Here is a 24,965-nt window from a genome sequence, read left to right on the forward strand (position 1 = left end):
GAGCACTGCTATTCTGAATCTGTAAAGAATTTGATTTAAGCAATAGTTTTTTTCTTTTTTCGTGTTATTTAGCTCCAGTTTACATAGTGAAACCACCTCCACCGATGATCATCGTGTCTCAAGGAACAACTTTAATGATAACCTGCACAGCGATTGGCGTACCCACTCCCGAGATCAGCTGGCGTCTCAACTGGGGCCACGTTCCTCCCAAATGCTACATGACCTCGATAAACGGAACTGGAACTCTCTCATGCCCCGACATGCAACCAGAAGACCAAGGAGCCTACTCCTGCGAGGCACTGAACAGCGCTGGCTTCGTAATTGCCATTCCCGACGCCATCGTGATCGTAAACAAGACCGGACCGGAGATCTGTCCCAAGGGAACGTTCAACTCTGAAGCTAGAACCGCAGACGAGTGCATTTCCTGCTTCTGTTTCGGAGTCGCTACCCAATGTCACAGCGCCAACCTCTTCACTTATCACATTCCACCGCCTTTCGACCGCCACAGTATCGTAAGCGTGAAAACTCAACCGGATCTTCAAATTCTGAACGACATCACCAGACAAGTGCAAGCTGTGAGAGGTATAGGTCGAGATGGAGTGCAGCTGTACGATGCAAACCAACTGCCACTGGATTCAAGAGAGGAACAGGAAGTTGCTTACTTCGTCATGCCTGAGAACTATCACGGAAATCAGTTGAAATCCTACGGTGGCTATCTGAAGTACAGAGTAACCTATAATGGAACCGGCATACCAAACACCGCGCCGTCGGTTATTCTGACTGGAAATAATTATCGACTCTTACATAAAGGAAAGCAAATAATAACGGGTTACGATAACGAAGAGGCTGTCAGGTTCTTCGATGGCGAATGGTACAAGCAACAAGGATGGGCTGAGGTTCCTGCCACCAGGGAAGATATCATGATGACACTGGAGAACGTGGACAATATCTTGATCAAGTATGCGAACCAGTTTGATCTATTCAAAACCGATGACCCAGACGTTGAGTTGTGCCTCTCCAGTGACTGAGGGCCAGCGTTTGGATCATTTGTTTGTACCAGTTATCAGTACTGCGAATATTTATGCAAGTTCATACTATTATAATACTAGGTAGACAGTTGCTTTGCTGAATATATTTTGGATATTTTCTATATCATTGCACGTTATATGCATTCTGTACATTTTTGCACTTTCAAATTTCCCACAAATGCATAAAATTACGCAGTCTAATTATTAGCAAATTCTCAGATCGAAATTGACAAAAGAATTATTTGTTAGAGTACAGTATGACGATTCTCCGTACTTGGATATCCGGCTCACTAACATAGTGATGGACACAGCTGATGTAAGGAATACTGGACTCGGATCGGCTTCTTATGTGGAAGAATGTGAATGCCCTATAGGTAAGTATTAATTCGATTCACTGAGACCGGTCAGACTTTCCGAATCTATGTTCAGAATGATTACGAAATACAATATTTATATAGGATACAGTGGCCTGTCGTGCGAGCAATGTGCTCCAGGATACGAAAGACGAGAATCTGGTCCTTGGCTTGGTCAATGTTACTTAGCCGCGCCTCCTGGTTGTCCTTTGGGATATTATGGAGATCCTGCGAGGAACATTCCTTGCCAAATGTGCCCCTGTCCACTCACCAATCCATCCAATCAGTAAGACAATGCCATTAGTAGACTACGAATATTCGTACAAATTCATACATATTTCTAATGGAAGCTAAACCGATTTGTTTCGTTCGCTAAATATCTTAATGAGTACACTATACTTTGGATATTTTGGCATATGTCAGGGTAGTTTGGACATTTTATGAGCACTTCATTTTAGATATTTCTGAATACTTTCAATATTTTACAAGTAATATACTTGGCGTATTTTATAATTTTCAATTTCTTATAAGTGCATAAACATCCACAGTCCAATCACTAGTTAACTTAAAGTCTAAAAGAATTGTGTTACAACTATTTGCTTGAACTTGCTCTGAAACAGGTTTGCACGCACTTGTCACCTTGGATCTGATGGTCAGCCGACCTGCGATTGTCCAGCAGGATACATAGGTCGTAGATGCGAACAGTGCAACGTTGGATACCGAGGAAATCCTCTTATTCCAGGAGACATGTGTGTTCCCGAATCTTCTTGTGACCCTGATGGTAGTCTCAGTACGATCGCGGATCCTAACACCGGCAGATGCCGATGCAAGGTATTAAACTTTAAATTTCTTGGTCTAGAAATCCAGCATACGTTTGTGAAAGGGTAGAAAATTACTTGCTTACTTAAGTTAAAATGAGTTTGTATGACGTGCTCAATGTTGTTTATGCTGTCGTTTGATTCGGAAATATTCCTGCTCTGTTTAAAAGTAAGTACAGGGGGATAAATGAAGAGAATTAGTACTAGAACGATTCAAGGATAGATTTTGATGCATATGGTATTAACGTATTGGTTTTCAGCAATACGTGACGGGTCTTACTTGCAATCAATGTAAGGCGAACACGTTCAATTTGGCATCGAAAAATCAATTTGGCTGCATCAGCTGCTTTTGCATGGGCATCACCGATAAATGCGTCTCCTCCAACTGGTACAGAAACGACGTGAGTATATTTTACGTTGCAGTTAATGAAAACCCTACAGAATTTTACCTACAGAATTGTCACGAGACGGTACTGTTTTACAGATTCGAGTTTCGTTTACCAATTCTGTCAGGGATTTCTCTCTCATCGAGTCTAGAACACCAGATAGTCTACCAATCACAGACGGTATTCGTTTGGACACAGTCAGCCGCGAAATCATCTACAACGAATTCCCTAACCGTGGGAACAACGACGTTTACTACTGGCAGTTGCCTAGCATTTTCCTAGGCGATCAAGTTACCTCCTACGGTGGCAACCTCAAGTATACTGTTCGCTATGTTCCGTCTCCAGGTGGTCAAAGCTCGAAAAACAACGCTGCTGACGTCGAGTTGATCAGCGCCAACGATATCAACTTGCTGTACTTCTCCAAAGAGTCTCCCGAGCCAAATACTCCCCAGACTTTCGTCGTACCTCTGTTAGAACAATATTGGCAACGCAACGATGGAACACAAGCTGACAGAGAACACTTGCTAATGGCCCTGGCTGACATTCGCGCGATTAGGATCAAAGCCACATATACCACCCATACCGACGAGGCTGCTTTGTCGTTGGTATCCCTGGATACAGCTGAAAAGTACAACACAGGTCGAACAAGAGCCGTAGAGGTGGAGGAATGTTCTTGTCCAGTGGGTTACAAGGGACTATCTTGTGAGGACTGCGATGTTGGATACACTAGAGGTGGCGAAGGTCTCTATTTGGGTACGTGCGAGCCTTGCTACTGCAATGGTCATTCCAACCAATGTAATCCTGACACGGGAGTATGCGAGAACTGTGCTCACCACACCACTGGCGACTTGTGCGAGTTCTGTGAATCAGGATACACGGGTGACGCGACTCGAGGAACTCCTTACGATTGCACAGGTCGCGAGGTAAACCATACTGATTGCAACGAAATGGGTTCGCGCAGCAGCTTGTACATTGGTGACAGATGCGACTGTAAACGAAACGTCGAGGGACGGCAGTGTAACAGGTGTCGTCCAGCTACATTTGGACTGTCCGCGGAAAATCCGGATGGGTGTAGCGAGTGTTACTGCAGTGGACTGACCGATCAATGTCACGAGAGTTCCTTATACGTTCAGCAGATTCCCATGTGGGTATACGACAACCAACACGGATTTACTCTAACCGATTCGACGAGACAGGAAATCATCGACCACCGTGATTTCGAATTGAACTTAGCTACGAACGAAATAGGGTACCGTTATCCGGATAGCAGACGACGCAGCTTGTTGTGGTCCCTGCCGCCCATTTTCACTGGCAACAAGGTTAAAAGCTACGGAGGAAGTCTGACTTTGACTCAACATATCACTGCCATTCCTGGGGCTCAGAGTTACAAGGATCAAGATATTATCTTAATTGGAAATGGGATCACGTTGTTCTGGACGAATCCTATTGACATCCAGCCTGACGTTCCATTGACTTACTCGGTGCCATTCAGGGAATCAGAGTGGAAGCGTTTGACCACCGAGGGGCCTCGAGTCAGCTCCAGGACCGATCTGATGACTGTGCTCTCTAACTTGGAGGCGATTTTGGTTCGTGCAACCCACAGCGAAGGAATGAGAGCCACCTACATTAGCGACATAAGCCTGGACACAGCCGTGGAGCACCCAACTGGCAACAGAAGAGCTGTCCAAGTGGAAGTTTGTCGCTGCCCGATCGGATACGTTGGAACATCCTGCGAGTCTTGCACAACAGGTTACTACAGAGACACTAGCGACCGATCCGTCAGCTACCTGGGCTCCTGTATCCTGTGTCCTTGCAACAACAACGAGGAGAGCTGCGAGATGACGCACACCGGTCACGTGAAGTGCCACTGCAAGCCAGGATTCGTCGGCCAGTATTGTCAATACACTGGTACGTATGAAAGAAACTTCGAAGTACTTGTTGTCAGATTTATTGGAAGCTTGTCAGGGTTCAAGAAAATTCTCTAAAGCAATTTAGGATGAGAGAGATATTAAATGAAATATTTTGGATCGGTTAGATGGGCTGATGGTAAGTCTAACGCCAGTGACGAGCGTGTTAAAGGCAAATTCGTGGGTTCAGTTCACGTGCAGTTACAAGTCCCCACACCCATTTTATATCTATTTCTCAATGACTCCGTGCGACGGCTGGCCACTAACCTCGTCCAGCATGCCACCAGGGCCCATTGAAAGAACTACTAATGGATCGTGGAGGAGCTGGTACGTTTATGTCCAGCAGAATCCTTTCAATGTAATATGCTGCATCGTGGACGATCATGGAACGGAACTGATCAAAGTTATAACGACGGTCACGCCAGGTTTGATGAGCCAAATTAAAGGAATATTCGTGTTTGTCCCTGGAAGGGTGGAACATCATGGTTTCATCTTCATTCGTGTTTTAGTTTAGCTCATTATTGGATATGATTGTTCCCTTAATCACACCTATGAATCACATATGTTCACTACTGACTATTTCATAGATCTTCTAACTTTTTGACCACTTTGATTGTTGGTCTGATCACACCTTGGTTGATGGGCTTCTTGCATCAAACTGAATGTAAAATGTCGGATTTGGACAATTAAGTCCTTCTTCATTATTTTCATTTATATGTTTCTATGTTATATGATTCCAAAGACTTGCTTCTTTTAACTTTTATGGTATTTCTTACAGAAGGCACAATATCGACCACCACGACAAGTCGTCCAGTCATAAATCCACCAAAGATTGTGGTTTATATCAGAGAACCCGAGTTCCAGATCGTTGAAGCTGGAGGTACTGTTAGGTACCATTGCTTTGAAAGAACGGACAATGTAAGAAAAATAAATAAATCATTTAGAAAGACATGTGCGGTGGATGTAATAAATATTTCTTGGAATACAGGGATCTTTGCACATCAGATGGGAAAAAGAAGGTGACGAACTACCAATAGGAAGAAGCATAGACGACAAACGTGGCTTATTGATCATTCGAGACTTGAAAGTGTCTGATAGCGGCATTTACATTTGTCAAATCAGCGATGGAGTACATATTGGTTACAAGAACGTCACTCTCACTGTTGGAGGTAACATAAAGAGAATTTGACCACTAAGGAATATTCATCTTCGTACATATTTTATTAATATTATTGAGTATCGTATAATTCATTCGGACGCAGCTTTCCCGCGAAGTTTGCTGGACATTCCAGGTACACGAATCTTATCTTAGATACCAGTAGCAATAACTTAGCTGCACATACAATGCTACAACATTCACACATCACAGCAACATACAATGTTACAATAAAATCCTATCTGCGTCTATACTTAGGTCTAATTTGGCAGATGATACATAATAAATAAAATAATGATAAAATTTCCAATATTCCACATTTTGAAAAGTGAGAAGATGCCAGATAAGGCAACAGTCAATTAATAAGAACGACATTAACACAATACATTAATTATCTTGATTTCATTTGGATAATTTTATTTTCCTATTTAAACACTCAAATTTAGTTCCACCAAGGGTTATCGTCGAGCCATCATCTTTACAAGTAATGGAAGGAGAACCAGCGGAATTCCGGTGCGAGGCAACTGGGAATCCCCCGCCACGAGTCGAATGGATTCGTGTCTATGGTCCCATGAGCCCGGGTGTAGTGGTCAACAATGGAATTTTGCTCCTGAGATCTGCTTCGAGGTACGATGCCGCCGAATATAAATGCGTGGCAAGGAATAACGTTGGCGTGGACGAGAGAACTGTCATTCTTCATGTTGAAGGTACCGTTGGCAATCATTCCATCATTGCTTTGATATAATAAGAATATTCTTCTTATAAATTGAAGCCAAAATCAAGCCAGTTTATTATTAACAAATTGTCGAATATGAAAACTACAGGAGAAAAAGTCACAAATAGTTTTGAAAATATTGCTTGTCATAATATTCAAATATTGAAGATATTTAAACATTGCTTTCTTTAATAATTGTACCTTTGGTTTTTACAAATCTTCGTTACCTTGTAAGCTATTTTCAAGAGATTTGTGTTTTTGCATCTAACAATCTTTAATTGTAGAATGATATTAAAATTAGGAAATTAACAGAAGTTAGCAAATACACTTTCATTGACAGTTTTAATATTGTGCTATAAAGAAAATAGTCCTTACAAGATGATCATTTTGTCTATAGGAAAATCCACTCAACCCATAACACCACCAACCATCACCCCGTCACAATGGTTCGGCCAACCTGGAGAAACGATCGTGATAACGTGCGTGACATCTTTAATAACGAATCTCACCTGGTCTAGAGAAAGAAACCCACTACCTCACACAGCCAGCCAACGTGATGGTGTCTTAACAATTATAAATCCTACCCCTTATGACTCCGGTATCTACGTCTGTACGTCGACCAGCTATATAGGAATGACTAACAGCACTATCAACATAACAGTAACATCTAGAACACCAGCGCCGTTTGTCAAGGTGACGCCTGAGAAACAGACCGTTCCTCAAGGCAACATAGCTGAAATAAGGTGTCTAACAAGCAGAGAACCCGGTGAACATTTGACGTGGAGCAAATATCTTCAACCGCTAAGCTCTAATGTACGACAAGTAGGAGACACTTTGAGAATTGTCGACATCCAAATTGCTGACAGAGGTATATACGTGTGTCGAGTCACTGGACCAAGTGGAACTCACGAAGCTAGCGCCATGATCGAGGTCGAACGTGAGTAAATATTAAGTTTTCTGTTCCTTACATAAAATTGTCCAGTAATCGAACCACATATCACTGCTTTAGTAAATTTTTGTATGTATATATCTTTGTATAATGATCTTTGACTCGTAGATGAATATATTAGAATTAATATTAAAATTTACTAATTGTATAATCTATTCACACACAAGCTTAAGAATCGTTTAGAAATAACTTTTATTTCACTAATTGGGCTTGTTTAAACAGGCAGGGAACCTCCATTGGTAGAAATCTATCCCAAGAATGTCCCCCCAGTTACTCTGGATGGGTCCACGGATCTCCAATGTCGAGCAACTGGAATTCCCATGCCAGAGTTACATTGGTCTCACGAATCTGCTCGACCGTTCCCTCATAATATTAAACAACTTCCTGGTGGCGTTCTGAGACTAACCAACGTCACAGCCAGCGATGGTGGGTCGTACGTCTGTACCGCTATCAATCTCGCCGGAACGAATTCAGCCATGGTATACATAGAAGTTCAATCCATGCCTGTCATCAGTATATCGCCCCAATCTGGAATGCTGCACGTGAGACCTGGGGATAGGGTACGACTACTATGCAGCGCAAATGGATTTCCGGAACCTTCAGTTACTTGGAGCAGACATCCGAACGTAGTATCACTGTAAGTTACTTTTTAAAAGGAAGATCTCATAATTAGACTGCTGATTTTTATGCAACTTCATCAGAACATAATTAAAAAGGTAGAAAGTTATAAGAACCTTGATAGAAATTGATTTTATCTACCAAGAATTCTAAAAAGCATTATGCTTATTATGTATTCCGTTACAAAGTGTGTCAGGAAAGTAATCGGATTGATACTCTGAAAATATATATCTGCAAATACCTCAAGTACAAATGAACTTTGTTCCCTCTAAAATATTCTTGAGAAACTATACAACACCATAAAATTACCAGTTCCCGAGAAACGACATCAATCTCATTACTTTTCTGACATACTATATGAGGTAAACATGAAGTAAAAGTCCAAAGAACAGTACTAGGTATAATATTTTATAGATGAAACTACAGCATACTCCCTTAGTTGCGTTTATGAAAATATGAATTTGCATAAATACTCGCAGTCTAATAATAATAGTGGAAAGTAAAAACCAGAGGTAACCGCTGGATTTTTCTGCAATAGTACAACCAATGAATTGGCAGCCCCTCATCAGGCCGTTTATGAAATACACTCCGCTTCTTCGAGTGACGAAGGTTCATACATCTGCCATGCAAGTAGCAGAGTAGGAACTACTGAGGAACGAGTCTATATCAGAGTAGAGGATATAAATGTACGTGTTCTTATAATTGTCCTGTAATTGTACGTGTTCCTATAATTGTCCTGTAATTGTACGTGTTCCTTGTTATGGTATTTTTACAATAGCTCATAAAAATATTTAAACACTTATCACTTGATATCGTTCATTCGTCAGAACACGTATCTGCTGTAACCATAGCTTAAGAATATGATGAGTATTAATAAAACATTGAAATATTCGTTGTAGGACGGAAATGATAACGCTATACGAACGGACTACCTCAGGATCCCCGATGGCGGCAAGGTGGAAATGCGTTGCCATGTGCAAGATTCCGATGGACACAGAATTTATCTGGATTGGAGAAGGGCGGACGATAGACCACTGCCAGCTGGTAATTCCGTTGACAATGGTGTACTGATCATCCCTGTCGTGGATAAAAGCGCCGCAGGAGAGTACGTTTGCACTGGGAGAGACCTAACTGGAAATGTTCTTTTCAGAGCCACATCTGTCCTTGAAGTATTATGTAAGATCTTCGATCGAGCTTTGTCTTGCTTACATAATATGAGAACAGAAGTGGGCTAAGTCAAGTATTCAGCAAATTGAATAATTCTTTGTTTACCATTGACATGAATATAAAGTACTTAACGCAACAATTGATCTCATTATTTTATGTGACATAATATCTCGATTTAGTTTAGTTTAATTTTTTTAATTTAATTTAATGAATTCTCCTACTTTTGTATGATTGATTAAGTTTAGTCCACTTTTGTTTTCAATGCCTTATGTGCGAGTTGAACAATCACAGAATTGAAAATTATTTGTTTATATATTGTTGCAGCCCCACCAAGGATTGTGTTAATCCCACCAAGACAAACAGTCCGATCCGGAGAAAATCCATCAATCGAATGTCGTACCACTGGTGACGAACCAATGAACATAGAATGGGATGCCATAGGGCGTAGCTTACCTCATTCGGTAACACACCATCGTGGACTTCTCCAGTTCCATGGAATCACTTATTCTGACGCGGGAAAATATGTTTGTAAAGCTACCAACGAAGCAGGAACCGCTGAAGCTGTTGCTGAAGTTCTAGTGAATCGTACGTAATACAATAGACTCTGATTCTAATAGTTCTATAATAAAACTCCATTCATCAGACTTCATTTTTGGGACAATGACGTAGCCAGTGAGCATATAAGAGGAGTTTATGCAATCAAACAGGACCGCATTTATACTTTTATATAACATAATATAGTTATAAGTTTTAAAGTTAAGTCATAAAATTTGGTCCCACAAGAGTGAAATCCCAGTTTGCGCTTAATGCACCTTCTGGTAAACGCGGCCTTGTAATCAAACACTAATAAACACTTCCACTGAGTTCAGATAAATGGAGCTCTAATATATAACTATAAAATGAAATGTAATCCTGCTATAATCCATATATTTCAGAAAATCCTTACGAGAACACAGAAGTCAGACATCTCGAAAGAGACATGGTCACATATGTGGGGCAACCTGTGCGTTTACGATGCATGGTCAGCGATAGAGCTACAATACACTGGTCCAGGGAAGGACTGCCATTGCCACCTAATGCTAGAATCAAAGACGATTATTTGGATCTACCTAGAGTAAGACTGGAAGACAGTGGAAGGTACATCTGCCAGACCCAAACCTCTCATGGGGTTTCCAGTGATTATGTTAATTTAAATGTCTCACGTAAGTTGAAACCCATGGTTTCTATCACATCATGCATGGTGTTCTTCCTTCACTTTCATACTTTTCATCTTTCTCGATACAAATCAAGTAATATAATTAGACAACATACGATCAAAAAACTATGACTAGAAGGGTATGTATTGTACCTGATTGTACTAAATTGTTCCTGAGCATGAATCATTTTGGATTGAATCCAATTCAGTTCAATTTGAGCAAAATTAATCATCAGCAAGTCATGATACAGATTCGATGGACACAGTTTTTATTTATGGTTGTCGCGGTGTTGTTTATTAGTACTTAATTTGCGTACGGATTGCACGCGTGTGAACCCAATGCAGTGCAGGGAAAGCAGTTGCGTCTGCAGCGTTCAAGGATGCTTTCTGTTGGATTACTATTGCAATGTGAATGCTATCTTCTATCCTGATAACCGCTACTACTTCAACAACAAACGGTGGATTCCCCACTATCTTCAACAACTAGGCGGTTTGTTTTGTTTCAACAAATTATGTGTTCCCGATTTGTGATGTCTATTGGACAGTTAATGCTTTTCTCCTTCTTTTGTTGAACAAGATTAACATTTTCTTACTGTTCCTCTCAAACTATCTCTACCCTAATAGAAAAAAATCAGGAACACAGTCTGACAGCGAAATTGTTAATAGATCTTCATCCTGTCACTACCTTACACTTTGTATCGTTGTGTTCATGGTACTAAAGGTTGAGAGAATTAGAAACTTTGCACAATGATCATAGAAAAGGATATTAACATCTTAGCAAGGTTATTTAATATCTTCCACGTGTGTTCGTTATTCTGTAGAATAGCCTGCTCCTGATCCAAATGATATCCATTGTCATTTTAGATTTATCCTAAACTCAATGTCATAGGAAGCAGTAATGGAAAGGGGTTCACGTTCATACGTTTTAAAAATAACTTTCAATGCATTCTGCTAACTCTATTGTTTATATTTTAGCTACTACAATACCTGCTGTCAGTGTGGAAGTCTCTCAGGATCCAGTGAACATTGGGGATAACATTGACATACGTTGTGCATGCTCTGGAACTCATAATCCACGTTACTACTGGTCCAGACCTAACCATTCTAGTCTGCCACAAAATGCTCAAGTGCATGGAAACACTTTAAGATTGTCTAACGTGACTGTCAGTGACAGTGGACTGTACAGATGCACTGCAGACACTCCTGATGGTACCTTCGAGCAGGACTTCAATCTTGTTGTCCATGGTAAAGTTTCATACTTGATTATTCTATTATTCTATTTATTTCCCAGTATCCTAATCTTTATACTTTATTTATTGATCATTCAAGTAATATAGTAAACTAATAAAGTCTTTATTTCATACTTATGCTTACTAAATTATGCTTCAATGTAAGTATACAATAAGTTCAAAGCTCCAAAAATATACATCTTCAATTGAGGATTCTTTTATTAGGTGGAAACAACGATGCTCCAGCAATTGAAACAAAGCTTGCTCCTTATGGCTCCAGTCTAGAAATGGATTGTCGTCCTAGCATCGGTCCACCACTGACGTTCTCTTGGAGCAAACTAGGAGGTATTTTGCAACCTGACGCTCAAGTGTTTGAGGTACGATAATCATAATATAAAAATCATAATTAAAAACGATAGCAGAAGACATTCTGACTCCATGTATTATCTTTTTCCTTCTTAGAGCAAATTGAAGCTAACCAACGTCAAGGCAGAGGATGCAGGCACGTACATCTGCACTGTGAACAACGACCATGAAAATATAGAAATACCGACTATGCTTGTCGTAACTGGAGTAGTTCCATACTTCAGTCAGGCACCTCAAAGTTTCATCGCTTTACCTCCACTAGCTGACTCATATCTGAAATTCAACATAGAGATCTCATTCAAGCCACAGAGCTATGATGGTATAATCCTGTACAATGATGAATCCAACCGTGGAAATGGAGACTTTATTATGTTGTCACTGGTTAGAGGCTACCCACAATTTAGGTAATTATCAATAACTAACTTAAAAATAACTTGAACATATCACTAATATGCAATTAAAGTGCAATAATGTATAGAATGTACATGATATGCAAAGACACATAACATATCTAGTTGTAATATTTTAAACGCGAAACAAATTTTTGTGTGGGTTCTGTTTCTTTAATTGCATTTATAATAAGAATTTTTCTATGTTAGCTTTGATCTTGGTTCTGGACCAACTATGATTCGGGCAGAAAAGCCTGTAACACTTGGAGAGTGGCATACTATAAAACTCCAACGTCATAGAAAGGAGGGAACCATGTTAGTCGATGGTGAAGGCCCTTACAAAGGTATCGCAGATGGCAGGAAACAAGGATTGGATATGAAATCATTATTGTTTGTGGGTGGAGTCCCCAGTGGTACCATAATTACCAAGTATGCAGAGATCACCAGTGGTTTCGTTGGCTGTATCAGTAGATTGGTAATTGGAGAAAAGGAAATTGATCTGATCGGTGATCAGACAGATAGCTCTGGGATCACTAACTGTGAAACTTGTGCTGAAAATCCTTGTAACAATGGTGGTGTATGTCAAGAAGCTGCTACAAAGAATGGATACATTTGTCTGTGTCGTGCTGACTACAGTGGCAAGCACTGTGACTATGTTGGACAGCCTTGTTATCCAGGTAAAAATATGTTTTAATTACTTTTTATTTTTTCATTTTTGTCTTTTGTTTTTATATCTGTACAATTGTAATTGCCTATAATTATAGGTGCATGTGGTGAAGGCGATTGCATAAACAAGGAAACGGGCTTCGAATGCTATTGTCCTTACGGAACAACCGGTGCTCGTTGCGAGAATACGATGAAGGTCTATGAACCAGCCTTCCATGACGATAAATCCTATATAGCACACGATACACCTAAAGCTCTTAGACGGTAAGTATCTGAACAGTGCATGATGCATGATTAGAAAAGTTAGCCCAATTTTTTTGCTGCATATGTCCCTTATTTTTTATATTTGTCAGTAAACAATTAGAAAGTTTTCACTTTAGAGTTTCATGTTAAACAATTTATTATATGTATGTTTAAATGTTAATCGATGGATACAAAGACTCTCTAAAGGTTCCTTAGGCGCACTTTAACTTGCCCCCAATAAAAGGAAATCCCTGATCTTAATTGGAACAATGATTTTCAGGCCGAGAATGAACCCAACCAAAAGATACGATCGATTACGAGCACGCAACGCACAAGTTAGAAATCCACGATCAAGGCCACATCACCACAATAAGCTGCACCACACGAAACATTAGTCCTTTTTTTCACAACCAAACCCTTTCAATGCACATAATGATAAAAAAAGAAAAAAGAAACGAAGGAAAAGTCATTTATAACTATTAAATGTTTGTAGAGAACGAATCGATTCTTATGTAACTGCTATTTATAGTTAGTCAGCATATTATATATTATATGTGTATTATATATATTTTTTTTATGAGAATTTTATTTACAATTAGATTTTTTTTGTGTCTGCCTCATACGTGTCATAGATGATTATGTTGAAGCCTGTATAGTGAGTAGTTCCTTGGAATGAACCTCATGGTGCTGTAATATTAGAGTATCAATTAATATACTTACGTTATACTTTTCATATAACAACCTTTTACAGGTCCAAGTAATTATTTTCATAGCAACATTATTTCAGAAACAATTCTTGTCGATAGAGCTCTCTTTTTATTAAGATGCCATTCGATTCGTTGGATCTTGGACCATAAAGGGTTTTTTGTACAGCTTCTTGAATAATACATTTTAACGCATTGTGTTAGTTATTTTAATTATTGTTTAAAGTAAACCATTAATAAGATCACTACCAAACAAGAAAGGCACTTTACAGTAGTATCAAGAGCTTATTATTGGCATTATTGTGTTGTGGCATTATACGCGATTTGTGTACTAAGCACACACTCAACACATTCACACACACACACTTAATATCAGGCACATCTTAAGATGTTTGTACTTATTTTGTAAGAACCTGTTTGATGTATGTGCCATAAGTGGTGTGTTTCTAGGGCCAGAATGACCGTTTATATGTATTTCGACGGGCTTCGAGTGATGCTATAAGTATAAATATATGTCTTGAGATGCAAATAAAAATTGATTTAACAGGATTTTTGTCATTTTGCTGATTACCTGCCTTCGTAGTAGTTTATGAACATCAAAGAGGTAAGTCACGTTCCAAAAGGAAAATTGTGTGTCCCTCCAATGTATTTTCTCCCATTAATTCTAATATTTTCTCCTACTAACAGGAACTAATTTCTACATCTAATGTTAAATCAGGACAATGACTTTAATATTTCCAATGTTATTACAGATTGAAAGTAGCAATGAACTTCAATCCTCTGGACAATCAAGATGGCATACTGATGTATTGTGCTCAAAGTGAAGAGGGACTTGGAGACTTCGTTGCATTGGTAGTCAAGGATGAACGTGTCGAGTTTCGATACGACATTGGTTCTGGCCTGGCGATCATTAGATCAAACCATGTTCTACAACCTGGTGTGTGGACACATGTCTCCATCAACAGGGACTTCAAGGAGGGGAATTTGACTATAAATGGAGAACCTACAATAGGAGGCAAGTCTCCCGGGACTGCTCGCACCATGACGCTTAATACACTACTCTATATTGGAGGCGTTGATCGCAGAAGAATTATAGTGAACAGAAATGCCGGCGTAGATAGGACTTTTCGTGGTTGCATCAGTGATGTAAGCTCATCATAAACTTTTTCAGAAGATTCTTGATAGAATTATCCAAATAAAACATATTCTATTATATTCTCAGCTTGGAGTGTCTTCGATGAATGTAGACATACTAAAGTCTGCCTTGGATTCAGTAAACATAGATGACTGCAATGTTCTACATCCTAATCAAACCAAGTTGACTACTGTAATCACTATTCCACCATCCACTACGACTCCCTATGATCCGTGTGCCTCCAATCCTTGCATTCATGGAATGTGTCAGAATACTGATTCGTACGACTATTCATGCACCTGTGAATACGGCTACGTGGGAAGAAACTGTGAGAACATTTTGAAGCAATGTGAACTGTTGCTTCCCTGTAGAAATGGAGGCACCTGTACAGACCTCCATGGGTCCTACAAATGCGATTGTCGCTTAGGCTACAATGGACAGAATTGTGAAAAGTGTAAGTATTTCAGAGAATCAATTTTAGTATTAAATATAAATATTTATTTTACAATCTTATCAATTTCTCTTTGATTTTCAGTGGCGGAGGTAACTTACGATGTTGCATTCAGAGGGGATGGTTGGTTAGAGTTAGATAAGTCTGTAATGGCCCATGAAGAAGAACGTGAAGTGTTAGGTTTTGAAATTTCAACGAACAAGACCAAAGGACTGATCATGTGGCATGGGCAGACGCCAAATGATCTTAATCTTGATCACTACATGGCTCTTGCTGTGGTTGATGGGTAATTAACAACGTTCTTTTTAATTAAACACAATAATTTATGAATTCATTTGCGAGCAATAAGTATTCTATTCCAGTTTTTAGAATAAATATTTTATTTAATCTGCTATTTTCAGTTATGTAGAGTATCAATACAACTTGGGTACAGGACCAGTAGTGATTCGTGTCACTGCACAGAAGGTAGATGATGGAGAACGACATAGAATAATCTTAAAACGCCAGGGAAGTGATGGAAGCATAGAATTAAATGGAGAACACATGGAGAGCAGTGCTAGCTATGGAACACAGCAAGATTTGAATGCTAGAGGCAGCGTGTACTTAGGTGGAGTGCCAGACTATGCTATGACTTATGGAAAATATCAAGAAGGATTTTCTGGCTGCATTTACACCATGGAGGTGCAAGATTCTGGGGCCATAGACATTGGAGAAAAATCTATAAGGGGAAAGAACGTTTCACCATGCACTAGGTAAATGAAAAAATAATTTTCTGTTAAGAAAACAACATGGAAACTGTATAAAATGGTCTGTTAATCTTTCATGCTGCTTAGAGCAAGATGGATACCCTCTTCCTTAGTATTTACCAACGCGGATACGGACATCTTCGACGCGTTTGTTCCTCCACCTCCTGTCAATATAATCCACCCTAAACCAGCGGCAAATTTGGCTGCGTACAGTATCAAAAATTACTCATTGTTAATCCTACTTCAAAATCTGCTCGCCTTCACCATGGATATCCGAGAGCAGAGCGTGCTTTTCACAGTATTATGCATAGACACTATAAACGCGATGAAATGTATATTGAGTTAAGTGTTGTTTAATTGGATTAGGTCTTGTTTAAGTGAATACGTGTCCTTTCAACAATGATTTAATAATGAAGAAACACGTATTCTCTGATAACTTATGGAATTAATCCAATTTGTAAATTGTTTAACGCTTCGTTAACATTGGGGACAAGGTAAATTATTAACATTTTAACAAGTAAGGATTATTAATGTTTTAATAACCCTTTTTTCTCTTTATTCCTTTTTGTTTTATAGTTATTTGGACGATAGACTTCCAACAAGAGGCGACCTTGGAAAGATATGGAAGTGGTTTATTTAAGTGAAGGGACAATTATATTATTCAGTTTGTAAAGCCTACCACGGCAAATGATATATGTATAAGCAGTTTTATATCTGTACGTGTACAGAATATGTTTCTGACAACATTTTATAACCGAATTAACTACATTTTATACAGTTCTTTGTTTTTATAAAGTACGATAGATTCTTTCCTCATATTAGCCAATCCTATTCCCTTTTTTACTTTTTTTTTATCTGACAATGCTTTTTTTTCAATTGACTGCCATGTTCAAAGAATGAACGTTGAGGCGACTGCGAATGGATACAATAATATTATATTACGTCACGCATAAGTTTTCACTGCCATTGTCTGAGTTGTTAACTTCCCATAGACTTCCTCTAATCTTTAGCTAAGCAAACACTAAAAATGGCTCCATTAGTTCATAATTCTAGTTGTAACATTACAACAAATTCTCTTTGAATTGAGAATGTTTATCTTCGATATATAGAAAAACATACAAAATAAGTTGTATTACAAAGTAAAATTTTTATTCCAACATTTATCTGGACCAATGATAGGCCCTATTATTGATTGTTCTATGACTTCTATACAAATTTGTTTTCCTTTCTTTTTATTGAAACACTTTAAACTTCATTATGTGATACTAACAAAGGAAAGTTACTTACAAGTATTTGCATAGTTAAGATACGGTGCTAGTAAAATATGTTGCTAGTTCTAAGGAGATTTGTATTCAATGAAAATGCGACGGACGTGTGTAAATAATTATAATTAGTCTCTCAAACCTTAGCGTTTTCTTACATTCTGTATAACCGCTATTTCTCAGAGGAAATGTTGCATAAAAAAACGAATAGGTAAGGATTAAGTGAAAGATTCGACAAACGATACATTTACAGATTACTATTATTTATTTATTCATAAATTATTACAACGATACATTGTCATTTATTTCCTTTTGTTAGTGCATTTGCCTATTAAACTGTCAATTAACAAATGCAGATTCTCTCACATGGAAAGTAGTAACAATCATGGGCATTTTCTAGATTTGTATGACAAACAAAATATGATAATATAAATTTTGTGTGACTCAAGTCTAATGCACAACGATAATTCAATTATTTTTCATTTTTTTTTTCTATCTATAAATAATACTACATATTCTCTCAGTAAAATTCTCATAATCTAAATTCATTCTTTGGTTTCACAATAATAAAAAATATATAGGCCATGAATCATCAAGGCAAGATCGATAATTAACATCAGTATATCAAAAAACTTTGTCGATACTAAAATATTGTAAATGATTATGTACAGACTTAACGATATTGTAAGTACATTGCTGAAATCTCTAAAACTTTCTTATTATCCAACATCGAACGAATGCTTTCTGAATGTCAATGCAAATGTTAGCTATAGCATTATATTTATTATTTTGCATTTCGTATATATATATATGTATATATATATATATATATACACACACACGCGCGCGCGCACACACACACACACACACACACATATATGTAATAAGCATAAATATAAAAAGAAAGTGTATAATCTACCAACTGAAAGTAACCATATAATGAAAGTGTAGTCTATTGTTATATGAATAATTCTTCAAAATGAAATGAGACAATAAATATAATTTTGTTAAGAAAACCTCCCTTAATTATTGCATTGTTGCTTGAGGTACAATAAAAAACATAGTCAGTACAAATAATGTTAAGATTAAACCCGAGGAATTGATACAATTAGAGTGTTTCAAACACATACTGGCTGCTATAAATTCAGCTTGTAACCAGATATATATGGTAGTCCTGTACTAACTTTCTTCTGATATTCTACGTAATCCTGCCCAAAGAAATTAAGCAGAGTAATCTCTTCAATTAAAATGCGGTCGTGGAAGAACTTCCAAGATACTCCAGTGTATGCAAGGAAACAAACTGGATTCTGGAGTATTAGCTACAAAGACAAATATAAAACTTGTCTACACTTCAGTAAAATATTATACATATTTAATATGAAAGATTATTACCTGCGTTCCTATAGACCAATAAAACCAGCCCACATAACTAGGATGCCTGCAAATTCTGTAAACTCCATACGTAATCAATTCGTGACTATCCATCTTTTCACTCTGCACAATATGATTAAAATTATGCTTGGCAGTAAACATTGCCAATTTCCTCAAAACTTCCCCGCAAATGCATAGTACAAGTCCAAAGTATGATATAAAAGAAGATTCTTTCATTGCAGAATAATAATGCCTTTCTATGACAAATTCTATCCAGCTAGAACATGCTGCTACTCCATAAGCTATGCTGTGATTTAGAATAAAACTGTCGATGGAAAGAGTAGATGGATTTATCCAAGCTATGCTTAGAAATTCTGTGTAATGGAATATTGCCATTATAGTGATATATACTCCGAACATTTGCCATGAAGATGGTGCAACAAAGGATACAATAATCCCAATACCAAAGGCATATCCTAGGAGAACTGCCCTTACAGCAACCTGTTAAATGTAAGTATTCATAAAATAAATTGATGCCTTCATAATAATTCACATAAATGAATCGTTATAATAGTAATATATTTAAAATACCTGATAAGCAAAATCGCGAAACGCAAGAAGTGCAAGTATATTTAAGAATCCATATTGAAATAAATGCGTAAACCAAATGTTGTTAAAATATTCTTGAAAAACATTGAATTCTAACCTTAACAATACTTCTGGTAAGATTGCGATTAAACCAGCGGCGATAAAACAAAAGAAACTAAGCTTTCCATTGTAACACAGCATTTTCTAAGATTTATGTAACTTTATCCTACTTAAATATGTAATTCACCATTTCTATCAAATATTAATCGCAGGTTAGTTTTTAACCTTACTTTAACTATAGATCGCCAACAGAATTAAATCAAATAGCATCCCACAAAGTTTTAAAAAATGGTATTCTTTTAAAATGTAAAAATTTCACAAATTGCGTTCCTCCTTATTTTCTGCATTTAGAAACTAGTAATAAATGATATAAAAAATTGAACTTTATCTTTTATAAACGAATACGTATTCACAGATATTAATATCATAGTTAGTAATAAACAAAATATATTTTAACCAAATTATAACAAATAAAATGAAATAGATGTGAAACAATAGCATACATTTTTTAAATAATTTGAAGTACATTTATTAACTATAAATTAATACCATTCAATTTTAATTTAATTTTATATAAATCACATTTTTAGTTTTCTCTATTAAAATTAATATTTGTTTCTCTATGTTACAGAAACTTCAATTTTACATCTTCAATAATCTACAATCAACAATCAATGCTACATTATTTAAATAATAATACATGTTCATTGTTATATTATTATATTATTATTTATTGTATTATATTACATATTAGATTATAGTGCAAATAAATTATTATAAACAATATATCATATATGATTACTGTCTGCATTAAATTGAATTTTACACTGCTTAGAAATAATGAATAACAATTTATATATTTAAACAAACGTTTTTATTTATCAAAACCATCACCATATAAATAATAAGTTCTATAAATCACAAATTTAAACAAAAGTTGTAGAGATGAAGTCAAAATATTACAAATCGAAAATCAAAGCAATTCGCAAAAAGTTTTCCCAGCTTCTCGGTTTTGTATCAGGAGAACATAACATCATAGGAGGTGGCACAAGTTCGGCAATTCTTAGAATATGACGTCATTTTTCGGAATGAAAATTTTATTGCTATTTTATTATTTCTTCGTACATTTATTCATGGAATTTAACGTCATTTTTGGGCGAGGATGTTTTCTCACTAGGAAAGGAAATTTTTTGACAGTTTTTAAATTAAAAACACACTGATTTCCTTGTATTTTTCATAATGTATTTTTAAAGCTATACAGAATGATATAAAGGTAATATATTGTTATTTGTATAATAATGCAATATAATCTAACAAAATAATATAATTTCTCTTATTAATAGGTGTAATAAATGAGTTTTTATTGTTCTTTGGATGAAGAATTGCCATGAGTCACTTGAAATTTGGAGATGAAATTCTTTACCTGCAACAGAAGAAATAGGGATTAAATGATTTTCAGCATCAGTATCTTCTTATTGTAAAATTACTTTCTTAGAAGTTAATTCATTTATACAAATACTTGAATATATTATTCGTTTCCACATATAAGAATAGAACACTCGCTTGAAACTTGTTCATTTCCTAAATTTCTATACGAGAACTGCTCATTAAAATATCCATTAAAGATGTACATTATTTAACGAATCAATCTTATGTTTTACATTCATTTCATGCAAAAAAATGCATGAAATTCATAATTAAATTCCTTGGATAGTGGAACATCTACCTTAAATAATATTTACAACGTATAGTCTACTTCAGGATAATACGTCCCGCTCCGATTCACATCTTGCTCAGTGAATTCTTTTATTAACACGATTCAAATTATAGATAACGAAAGATATCATCGCAACGATTAGTGCAGAACTTCTTTTTTTTTTTAAGTAAAGGGAAATCTATCATCATCTTTCATTATGAGCGAACACAGAATTTAGTCTTGCAGATCGTACTATGTATTGAATTTAAGAGTGACATTAATACAGGAAACTCTACTATCCACTTCACTAACGTTCGACGTGAGTACGCTCGCCTTACTACTCTTACTACAAACACTACCACAACTATGCCATTACTACTACATAGCAATCTTAAATGAAGTAGTGATGAGTTTAACCTAACAGTTGCTAAGACAATTTCCTGCAAACATATTTTTAGACAACTATATGAAATATACCAATATTTATTATATTGTAACTTTTACAGTTACTAATATATAGTTTAAATATATACAGTTTTAGTAACGTTAAGTTTGGATATTTGACTACAACCTTATTTTAAGAAATAAGGACAACTTTTGTAAATTTAATGTTTAATCCACTTAATAATGAAATTTTGCCAATAAGGTTAGTTGTGTCTAGATTGCGTTAAAATAACAAACTATTTTTAGGGTCAACAATTTTTTAAACAATAATTTTAAGTGATATTGTTTCTATTTATTTAAATATGTTTAAAATGAACTGAAATCTGATCTCAACCTAATCTAATTTAATATAATCCTTCTGATAAAGTTTTAACACTAACTTGAAACTGAATAATATATTTTTATTTGTTGCTATGAAATAAGAAGAAATTTAAAAATTGGATGCTTTCTTAATAAAATAATTGCTAAGAAAATTGTTCACGACTCACGAGTAGTACCGTACCTATCACTTAGATTCAGTGAAGCTTGGCTTGAAAGTGTGTCGGTATATATGTGTACTCACAGCTCGTACTACGTCTTCAATGTGCTTTACGGATATTCTTACCTACACCGTGAATGGAGAAATGCACATGTACGGTGGAAATAGCACAAATACAGGCCTCTATTCTATTCATTGCTATTCAAGATGGAGAAAAAACAACGTATGTTTTCCGTAAGGTGGTTGTAAACAAGAAAGTTGGCTGAAAAGTAGTATCTTACCTGTAAAGCCACGATTAATCGATAAGAAATGGCGAAATCCGTCTTGAGCTCGGACACATTACCGAAGGCAGGCCGAGTAAACGAAGGTATGTTGCATTCTTTCAACGCCTCCTGTCACTCATTGCAATTACATTAGAATTACTCATTTACCTGGCATTACTAATAAGCAATCCTTTGACAATATTGTAGTGTGTCGTGAGTGGCTGGTGCACGAAGATGGAGCACTCGCTTACCGTCTACAAGATGAAGAAAGTAAGAATATTACATTATTTGTAAAATATTGTAGATTTTATTGGCTACTATCTTTATTGTACTGTGCCTTATAGTTAGGGAACACTACACAAGCAACAAAGTTCGCAATGCACAAGTTAGAGAGGATTTACCAAGGGCTAAGGTTGAACAGGAGCTGGAAGAGCTTAGATATCAATCCTATATTCAACAGCAGTTTGTATTTAAACCTTTGATTGTATTGTTTTGTTAAAGTTTATGTCGCATTGAAGTGTTTCTGATTTTAGAGAGGAAAGAGATGCTCTTGTTGCAAAACAGATTGCATTGTCCTTAGAACGAGAGGAGAGACAGAGAGAAAGAGAATTGCAAGAGCAAATGAGGCTGCAATTGAGATTGGACGATGAAGCTGCACAGCTTGAGCTCGAACGACACATTCAAGAAGAGAAAGATGAGGTATTTAAGAAAATATTCTAACAACGTATCTATAGTATTCATTATCATAATTTAATTTTTATCTGTTAAATAAAGGAATTAGCAAGAAAGCTGCAGCAGGAAGAAGAAGAAAATGCTATAGATAATCATGATGGTCCTGTTAATGAACAACTGCTGCTAGATCAAAAGATTGCGATGGAAGCACAGGATGCCGAACTTGCACGAATGCTTCAGGAAAAGGAGCGAGCAAAAATAAGGAAAGCGAGACAAAGAGCAAAGCAGAGAAAACTAGAACGGCAGCAACTTCAAGAATTAGAGGAGCAGAATCTTACAGAAAAGCCTCAACGACCTGATAGATTAGAATTGAAAGGCACTCAAGGCAAGACTAGAGTACAACCAACTTTAAATTATCCACAATATCCTGATCCTGAAGAAATACAAACGTTAGATGAGTCTGTTGAAAATATAAGAGAAGTGCAAAACGTAGCTGCAATTATTGATCCTACATACAATGGAAGTATGCACAGAAACACTTCAAGTAGCTCAAGTAGTACAGTAAGTCCTACATATGCATTGCCTACACCTCCACAGGAGCTTATGAACGATGATGTTCCGTGTTACATGCCTATACAAGGACAACGAAGAAATCAAATGCAATCCCCGTCCCAAGCTCATGAAGAAAAGCATAAACGTCGTGTAAAAGATGGTTGTAAACAGCAGTAAAAGTAGTTTATTAAGTTTCTCTTTATTTTTCGATAGAACATTTTCGATGCCATGAAGAAACGATATAAGTTACTTATCGTAAGTTACGTGTAGAAGCTCATATCATATACATAACTAACTTAAAAATCGATATAGAAATAGAATTAAATTTCTATCTTCCATTTACGAAAAGATATATTTAACGAAAGCAATGTAGAGATAAATGTGCCTTTTGGAAGAGTACGGTGTAAGGAAGTCAACGAATATCGAAAACCGATTAGCATTTAATAACCAGTTACACCGTCCTGAATCTTACATCTGCCTTTATCCATGTACATTTATATCGAACTTGAGAATAATATATTATATCAATAGATATATATTATATCAATAATATCAAAGAGATTTTTATGCAAAAAAAAAAATGAATAAATAAAAGCAGTGAAGTAGACAATCACACTAAGATTAAAAAGAAAAGATTCAGCTATTATATTTAATTGTATCAAATAAGAAAACAATGATGTACAAATATTGACCATTTAGACTGAATATCAAATGATCTACTTGAAACAAATTTTAATCGAATTACATAAATACTGCTCTCTAAATTTAATGTAGATTTAACATATGCATAAATTTTCCTTGCTTCCTTCTTAAACCAATATGTCTTTTTTTTAATTATTTAAGACGCAGAACCAATAATATATATGTATTTACTGCCAAAGAGGACATTTATAACGTTCATTTTGTACCAGACAAAGTTTAGTATTAGCAACACGAGAATTTCGTTTTTTCTGGAAAAATATTCGAAGCTACGAATGCGTAGTATAAAACAAATATTTGATAAATTAAATAATTTTGTAAGCTTTACTTTAGGAAATATAAGTTGAATGATCGTGTTACAATTTTTACTAATCTATTATAATGTAGATGCGGCACAATTGTAGTATTATTATTTAATGTCGCTTCAGTATTTAAGTTATAGGTACTTATTTATGGTGATTGGAAATTTATTCGATAGCAATAATATGTATTAATTCTTTTTTACATTTATTGTATGAATACAGCTATACATGGGTATATTAATAAATTATTTACAAAGTTATGATACACATTTTCATCAAAAACCACCATATAAATATACGTTACGACAATAATTCATTCCATGAACTTATTGCGTTAAAAAAAAAAGGATCAATTTA

The 24,965-nt window shown here is 36.2% G+C and overlaps 4 protein-coding genes across 41 annotated transcripts in view; 3 read left to right on the plus strand and 1 right to left on the minus strand.

Moving 5' to 3' along the window:
* trol (terribly reduced optic lobes) overlaps nucleotides 1-14,438 on the plus strand; it is a 199,836-nt gene extending 185,398 nt beyond the window's left edge. For 33 of the 35 annotated variants that reach the window (XM_069130022.1, XM_069130024.1, XM_069130026.1 and 30 more), the window contains 23 exons: nucleotides 73-958; nucleotides 1,278-1,402; nucleotides 1,487-1,667; nucleotides 2,002-2,212; nucleotides 2,460-2,600; nucleotides 2,684-4,493; nucleotides 4,621-4,917; nucleotides 5,271-5,410; nucleotides 5,481-5,661; nucleotides 6,095-6,355; nucleotides 6,761-7,300; nucleotides 7,535-7,949; nucleotides 8,469-8,616; nucleotides 8,830-9,106; nucleotides 9,422-9,682; nucleotides 10,033-10,299; nucleotides 10,594-10,782; nucleotides 11,268-11,537; nucleotides 11,747-11,898; nucleotides 11,984-12,291; nucleotides 12,487-12,953; nucleotides 13,041-13,206; nucleotides 13,466-14,438. In XM_069130022.1, coding sequence (XP_068986123.1) covers nucleotides 73-958; nucleotides 1,278-1,402; nucleotides 1,487-1,667; nucleotides 2,002-2,212; nucleotides 2,460-2,600; nucleotides 2,684-4,493; nucleotides 4,621-4,917; nucleotides 5,271-5,410; nucleotides 5,481-5,661; nucleotides 6,095-6,355; nucleotides 6,761-7,300; nucleotides 7,535-7,949; nucleotides 8,469-8,616; nucleotides 8,830-9,106; nucleotides 9,422-9,682; nucleotides 10,033-10,299; nucleotides 10,594-10,782; nucleotides 11,268-11,537; nucleotides 11,747-11,898; nucleotides 11,984-12,291; nucleotides 12,487-12,953; nucleotides 13,041-13,206; nucleotides 13,466-13,580 — 7,808 coding nt within the window. In that variant the 3' untranslated portion in view covers nucleotides 13,581-14,438. The remainder of the gene's footprint in view (nucleotides 1-72; nucleotides 959-1,277; nucleotides 1,403-1,486; nucleotides 1,668-2,001; nucleotides 2,213-2,459; nucleotides 2,601-2,683; nucleotides 4,494-4,620; nucleotides 4,918-5,270; nucleotides 5,411-5,480; nucleotides 5,662-6,094; nucleotides 6,356-6,760; nucleotides 7,301-7,534; nucleotides 7,950-8,468; nucleotides 8,617-8,829; nucleotides 9,107-9,421; nucleotides 9,683-10,032; nucleotides 10,300-10,593; nucleotides 10,783-11,267; nucleotides 11,538-11,746; nucleotides 11,899-11,983; nucleotides 12,292-12,486; nucleotides 12,954-13,040; nucleotides 13,207-13,465) is intronic. The other 2 variants (XM_069130029.1, XM_069130033.1) reach the window with 2 other exon arrangements.
* Nucleotides 14,362-16,998, plus strand: LOC138188344 (basement membrane-specific heparan sulfate proteoglycan core protein-like). Of its 3 annotated transcripts, XM_069130061.1 has the most exons (7): nucleotides 14,362-14,502; nucleotides 14,650-15,035; nucleotides 15,112-15,478; nucleotides 15,560-15,761; nucleotides 15,877-16,227; nucleotides 16,309-16,715; nucleotides 16,798-16,998. In XM_069130061.1, the coding sequence occupies exons 2-6, from the start codon at nucleotides 14,655-14,657 to the stop codon at nucleotides 16,565-16,567; spliced, it is 1,560 nt and encodes a 519-aa protein (XP_068986162.1). In that variant the 5' UTR covers nucleotides 14,362-14,502; nucleotides 14,650-14,654; the 3' UTR covers nucleotides 16,568-16,715; nucleotides 16,798-16,998. The 3 variants fall into 3 exon arrangements, with proteins under 3 accessions (XP_068986162.1, XP_068986164.1, XP_068986163.1); XM_069130063.1 differs by lacking the exon at nucleotides 16,309-16,715; XM_069130062.1 differs by lacking the exon at nucleotides 14,362-14,502 and having other exon boundaries at nucleotides 14,509-15,035.
* A 786-nt stretch (nucleotides 16,999-17,784) lies between these two features.
* Nucleotides 17,785-19,934, minus strand: ste14 (isoprenylcysteine carboxylmethyltransferase ste14). The gene is made up of 3 exons (XM_069130064.1): nucleotides 19,446-19,934; nucleotides 18,876-19,355; nucleotides 17,785-18,802 (listed from the first exon to the last, which is right to left on the minus strand). Exons 1-3 carry the CDS (start codon nucleotides 19,641-19,643, stop codon nucleotides 18,620-18,622), a joined length of 861 nt encoding a protein of 286 aa, XP_068986165.1. The 5' UTR covers nucleotides 19,644-19,934; the 3' UTR covers nucleotides 17,785-18,619.
* Nucleotides 19,935-22,176: 2,242 nt separating this feature from the next.
* Nucleotides 22,177-24,868, plus strand: LOC138188527 (coiled-coil domain-containing protein 50). Of its 2 annotated transcripts, none has more exons than XM_069130422.1 (5): nucleotides 22,177-22,487; nucleotides 22,591-22,653; nucleotides 22,728-22,845; nucleotides 22,902-23,082; nucleotides 23,158-24,868. In XM_069130422.1, exons 1-5 carry the CDS (start codon nucleotides 22,430-22,432, stop codon nucleotides 23,782-23,784), a joined length of 1,047 nt encoding a protein of 348 aa, XP_068986523.1. In that variant the 5' UTR covers nucleotides 22,177-22,429; the 3' UTR covers nucleotides 23,785-24,868. The 2 variants fall into 2 exon arrangements, with proteins under 2 accessions (XP_068986523.1, XP_068986524.1); XM_069130423.1 differs by having other exon boundaries at nucleotides 22,184-22,487; nucleotides 22,917-23,082.
* The last annotated feature ends 97 nt before the right edge of the window (nucleotides 24,869-24,965 follow it).

This window comes from Bombus flavifrons, chromosome 16 (genome assembly GCF_040668555.2).
Source record: "Bombus flavifrons isolate JBK064 chromosome 16, iyBomFlav1_principal, whole genome shotgun sequence".
Taxonomy (NCBI): domain Eukaryota; kingdom Metazoa; phylum Arthropoda; class Insecta; order Hymenoptera; family Apidae; genus Bombus; species Bombus flavifrons.

Excerpts from the sequence above, each read along its gene's own strand:
- LOC138188344 (XM_069130061.1), top strand. The coding sequence starts at position 14,655 with ATGAACTTCAATCCTCTGGACAATCAAGATGGCATACTGATGTATTGT. Across the intron at positions 15,762-15,876 it reads GCTCTTGCTGTGGTTGATGG|TTATGTAGAGTATCAATACA; the intron begins GTAATTAACAAC and ends TGCTATTTTCAG. Across the intron at positions 16,228-16,308 it reads AACGTTTCACCATGCACTAG|AGCAAGATGGATACCCTCTT; the intron begins GTAAATGAAAAA and ends CATGCTGCTTAG.
- ste14 (XM_069130064.1), bottom strand. The coding sequence starts at position 19,643 with ATGCTGTGTTACAATGGAAAGCTTAGTTTCTTTTGTTTTATCGCCGCT. Across the intron at positions 19,356-19,445 it reads TTCGCGATTTTGCTTATCAG|GTTGCTGTAAGGGCAGTTCT; the intron begins GTATTTTAAATA and ends TACATTTAACAG. Across the intron at positions 18,803-18,875 it reads ATTGGTCTATAGGAACGCAG|CTAATACTCCAGAATCCAGT; the intron begins GTAATAATCTTT and ends TTGTCTTTGTAG.
- LOC138188527 (XM_069130422.1), top strand. The coding sequence starts at position 22,430 with ATGGCGAAATCCGTCTTGAGCTCGGACACATTACCGAAGGCAGGCCGA. Across the intron at positions 22,488-22,590 it reads GGCAGGCCGAGTAAACGAAG|TGTGTCGTGAGTGGCTGGTG; the intron begins GTATGTTGCATT and ends ACAATATTGTAG. Across the intron at positions 22,846-22,901 it reads CAATCCTATATTCAACAGCA|TGTTTCTGATTTTAGAGAGG; the intron begins GTTTGTATTTAA and ends GTCGCATTGAAG.